Consider the following 5,000-nt stretch of genomic DNA (forward strand, 5'->3'; position numbering starts at 1 on the left):
TAGAAAGGGGGCGGGGGGCTTTTCTCAATCTTTAACAAAACCAAATTTTCATTGGGGGGGGGGGGGGGGGGGGGGGCAATTAAAACATCATATGTTCTCCCATTTTCTTTTTTCGATTTTGAAAATTCAAAAACTTACGTTCAACGTTAACCCCAAAATTTTTATTAAAATTTACCAAGCCACTAAAACAAACATTTTGTTGTTTACTTCCTTAAACCCGGAAGCCTCCAGCATTTCGCGCCTTGGTAAAAAGCCTCGATTTTTACCAAAAGCATTCTGACAACGCATTTTTTCCTAGAACAAAAAAACAACTCAAACCCCTTTTTTAGTGGTAAGGTAAGTGTAAAAATACCACGAATAAATAAACATATAAAAAAATAAAAAAAAAATAAATAATAAAAAAATTTAAAAACAAATAAAAAAAAAAATAAAAAAAAAAAAAAACAAATAAATAAAAAAAAATAAATAAAATAAAAAGTAACCCTTCAATTAAATTACGCTAGAAATATAACAAAAAAATTTTCAAGAGAAAATTTTGTGAACTGAAAAAATAAAGGGTGGGTGCAAATAAGTTTTGGGGGGGGGGGGGAAAGGGGTGGAAAACTGAAAAAACAATAAAAGAGGGGGAGGTGTGGGGAGGGGTCGCTATTTGATATAGAAGTATTCTCCATCAATTTTTCCCTTTCCTTCTTCATTCCCATTCAATCTTTCCTTCCTTCTTCATTCAATCCTTCCCTTCCTTCTTACCCCCTTTCAATTTTTCCTCCTTCCTTCATTAAATCCTTCATTCATCCTTTTCAATCTTTCCTTCATTCACCATAAAATCTTTCCCTTCCTTTTTTTCATTAAACCCTTCATTTCATCCATTCAACCTTCCACCTTCAATCATTCAATCCTTACTTCCTTTTCTTCTTCATTCTTCAATCTTCCCCCTTCCTTCAATTTTCCCTTCTTTCTTTTCAATCCCAACCTGACTTTGCTCCTGATTTATTATGCGGGCCCAAGAACCCTTGACGTTTTTTCCCTCTGGAATTTGGCCCTCCTTCCAAATTCCATCTTTCAGCTGAAAAAAAATGATGACTTTTTCTTATCAAAATTTGAAAAGAAAAAAAAAAATATATTGACAATAAAATGATAACAATACTCTCGGCATCTTAACTCTTCCTTACCACCATTTTCAGGATTCCCCTAAAACTTCACAACCCCAAATAACACAAAAATATATTTTTATCACCAACACAATACATAAAATCTTGCGATACATAATTTCTTTAGCAAAACATGCTCTACAACACACTGTTCATTTTCTTTAAATTTTATGATGTACAAAAGAAATTTGAATAAGAAAAATGTTGGTTGTATTGTTAGGAATGTGACGATTTTCCTATAGTTGGTAAGGAGAGGGTTAAATGGTTGTATATCGGAAAAAAAAAAAAAAAAAAAAAAAAAAAAAAAAAACAAATTTTACAGGAAAGCCAAAAATCACTCTCCTTCTATATCTTTTAACCCCCTCCTTACCACCCATAGGAAAATCGTCACATTCGTTATGATGCAGCCAACATTTTTCTCATTCTGATTTCTTTTATACATCATAATATTTGCACAAAAATTTTGCTATAGTTAAAGTATATTAACACTGTGTTGAAGAGCTCGTTTAGCATAACAAAATATGTATAGCAAGGACTAACAGATTTTGTGTTTGAGTGAAATAAATCTATTTTTGTATAGGTTGGGTGTGAAATTTTGGGGAAAATCCGGAAAATGGCCGGTTAGGAGAGAGTTAATCTTTCTAATCGTATTTCTAATTTTTGTAATAAAGCAGTGCTTTATTTAGTCACTTAGGACGACAGAACCCAGATGGAAAAAATGCGCCATCGGCTAAGAATATGACATGTGTCAATAACTCGCGGCTATGTGGTCTAGTGTATGACACTCGCTTTCAGATCGGAAGGTCCTAACAGGCGTCATGCCCTTTCCTACATGTTAAATGTTGCTGTTGACTAGGGGCCCCTGGTAAAGCGCTTTGAGCACATTTAGTGGATATTGCGCTATATAAAAAAAAGCTCCAAAAAAAAAAGCTCAATCCAAGCGTGTCACATACCTGCAAACCCATGCCAAGATTAGTGCTAAGCCTTCCACGAATACGAGACGATTTCTTTTTGAGCGAGTGAAGATTGAGTTTGGCCAATTTGTCTCCAAATGTTTGGTCTACATCCTTCTTGTACTTGTATACTAATGATGAGAATGAAAAAATGAGAATAAATAGACAGACGATAATAATAATAATAATAAAAATAATAATAATAATAATAATAATAATAATAATAATAATAATAATAATAATAATAATAATAATAATAATAATAATAATAATAATAATAATAATGATTAATAATAATAATGATGATAAATAATAATAATAATAATAATAATAATAATAATAATAATAATAATAATAATAATAATAATAATAATAATAATAATAATAATAATATATACTTTATTCATCAAAAAAAAAAAAAAGAAAATGGAAATTCGTTTACAGACGTGGCATGCATAAAAATGTATAAACACAAAGTTCAGAACAAAAAATAAAAAAAAACAAAACAAAAAAACTCCCCAAAAAAACAAAAACAATTTTTTTTTAAAAACCCAAACAGCTTGAACTATTTTTTGTCATTATATCTATTTCATGTGATCAAAATCCTTTATAGAGGTCCTCATCCAACCAGCTATGTGGTCTAGTGGTATGACACTAGCATTCGGATCGGAAGGTCCTGGGTTTGAATCTCAAGCAATGCATAGTTGAGTCCTTGGAAGAGGCTCATTACTCACATTCTCTCACCGTACTCAGGTGTACAATGAGTAGGCTACCTGGCGTATAACACCGTTGTCTCTGTCCGGAAAGAATTGTAATATTGCCTAGCAGGCGTCGTGTCTCGCCCTACATGTTACGAGTATAGTTGAGTCCTTGGAAAAGGTTCTTTACTCACATTCTCTCAGCGTACTCAAGTGTACTACTACTACTATAATAATAATAATAATGTGGTTGTTCGTACACGATTTCAGAAATTGTGCGGCTATGTGGTCAGGTGGTATGACACTCGCTTTCGGATCAGAAGGTCCTGAGTTCGAGCCTTGCTCGGCGCATAGTTGAATCCTTGGAAAAGGCTCTTTACTCACATTCTCTCACCGTACTCAGGTGTAAAATGACTACCTGGCCGTTAACAGCATTGTCTCTGTCGGAAAACAATGTATTATCGCCTAACAGGCGCCATGTCTCATTCTACATGTTACATGTTGCTGTTGGTCAGGGACCCAATGTAAAGCACTTCGAGCATGTTTAGAGGATATTGCGCTATATAAAAGCTCAAGTAAATAATTTATTTTATGTTTTAGTTATCTAACTTTAAAAGAATTAATTTTCCTCTTCTAAAAATAAAATGCATCACGAGTTATAGACAGTTTTCTATAATTTCGAGTCAAACCCACCTAAATCTTTCCGTCGTTTGTATTCGTTGATAGCCTTAGCCACGTCCGTCATGGCTTTGATAGCCAGGAGAAGTTCCATCTTGTCAGCGTGACTGTCCTCTGTATTCTACACGTGATACAAACACGTTATCATCATTAGTTAGTAGGGAGGGAATGAGATCTAGAATATTCATTTCATTGTTAATCAGACTGCTGCTCTTTAACTCTCTCCTTACCGATAATTCTCAAAACTTTTACAAAAATCTCATACTACCCAAAACAGTATTAAGTTCTTGTAAATATAACAACAGCTTTTCTTTAAATATTGTGATTTAAAAAACAAACCTGAGTCATAAAAAATGTTGGTTGTATCGTAACAAATGTGACGATTTTCCTGTAGTTGGTAATGTAAATGTTGCTGCTCGAAGCTCAAAGAAATAAATAATAATGTGAAATTGAATGTAAGCTTCAATTTAATTACAGATTCATCTGTGGTGTTTCATTCATCCTGTTTTTGTTGATAAAGGGGAAAACCTGAAACATTCATTTGATCTGTTTTTGTAATTAAATTGAAGCTTACATTCAATTTCACATTATTATTTATATCTGTAGTTGGTAAGGAGAGGGTTAAAAAGAATATCCCTGAACTATTTCTTGTAACGAATTATGAATTAAAGTACTTTTCATATCTTTTTTAATTCAGTGTGTACCAATTCTATCCATATCTGTGCAGTAAATGCTTACAATAGATCATCATAACTACTTTCCCATTAAGAATAAAAACGACAACTGGATGTTGTCCTTTATGAAGCTGTTATTTGTATTTTATGTTCAATACTTATAACAGGTGAAAATTTAATAACTTTCAGGATACTGAAGAGGTCATACTTTGGCCATATCAAAAGAAAGGATTCAATTGAAAAGCTTTGCATGGAAGAAGAGGAAGGTCAAGGACATGATGGTCTTTAGGTATAGAAGACTGGATGGGAAGAACAACCACAGGGGCGTAAAGCACGACACTGTCAAAATTCAAATTCAGAAAGAACATTTGTCTGGCTATATGGAACGCTACATCCAACAAGGATCTGTCTGCCTTAACAAACAAGAAAGATAGAAGAAGAAGAAGAAGAAAAAGACGACGACGACTATTAATATCAGCTTTATTTGTGAGAATGCAAATCACCTTCAGCAGTTCGTTGAGAAGCAGGGGATACTTGAGGATTCGTTGTACGGGTTTGATGAGCACCCCAGCCAAATCAAAGACGTTCATGTGTTCTCTCATCTTCTCCACGACTCGATTCAGGTAGTCGGGGATCTCCTCGCTTTCCTTGTAGTGCTCCATGGTAGCGATGACACTGTCGTGGTTACGGCAATACGGGGCATACGTGTTTTTCATGTCTTCAAAGTAGAACGTAAAACAATTGCCTGGAAATTAGAGTTTAAAAAAAAAAAATTGATAAGATGAATTAGTATTCACCAAATATTAATAATAGTAATAATAATAATAATAATAATAATAATAATAATAA

General features: G+C 33.4%; 1 protein-coding gene across 1 annotated transcript in view; it reads right to left on the reverse strand.

Annotated features, from left to right (window-relative positions):
* LOC144978165 (uncharacterized) overlaps positions 1-5,000 on the reverse strand; it is a 121,968-nt gene that overhangs the window by 11,303 nt on the left and 105,665 nt on the right. The window contains exons 8-10 of the mRNA XM_078923866.1: positions 4,655-4,896; positions 3,493-3,598; positions 2,102-2,232 (exon numbers count right to left, since the gene is read on the reverse strand). Of these exons, the coding sequence (XP_078779992.1) occupies positions 2,102-2,232; positions 3,493-3,598; positions 4,655-4,896 (479 nt within the window). The remainder of the gene's footprint in view (positions 1-2,101; positions 2,233-3,492; positions 3,599-4,654; positions 4,897-5,000) is intronic.

This window comes from Berghia stephanieae, chromosome 8, assembly GCF_034508935.2.
Source record: "Berghia stephanieae isolate SIO BIC M18660-M18661 chromosome 8, UCSD_Bste_1.3, whole genome shotgun sequence".
In the NCBI taxonomy this organism is placed as follows: domain Eukaryota; kingdom Metazoa; phylum Mollusca; class Gastropoda; order Nudibranchia; family Aeolidiidae; genus Berghia; species Berghia stephanieae.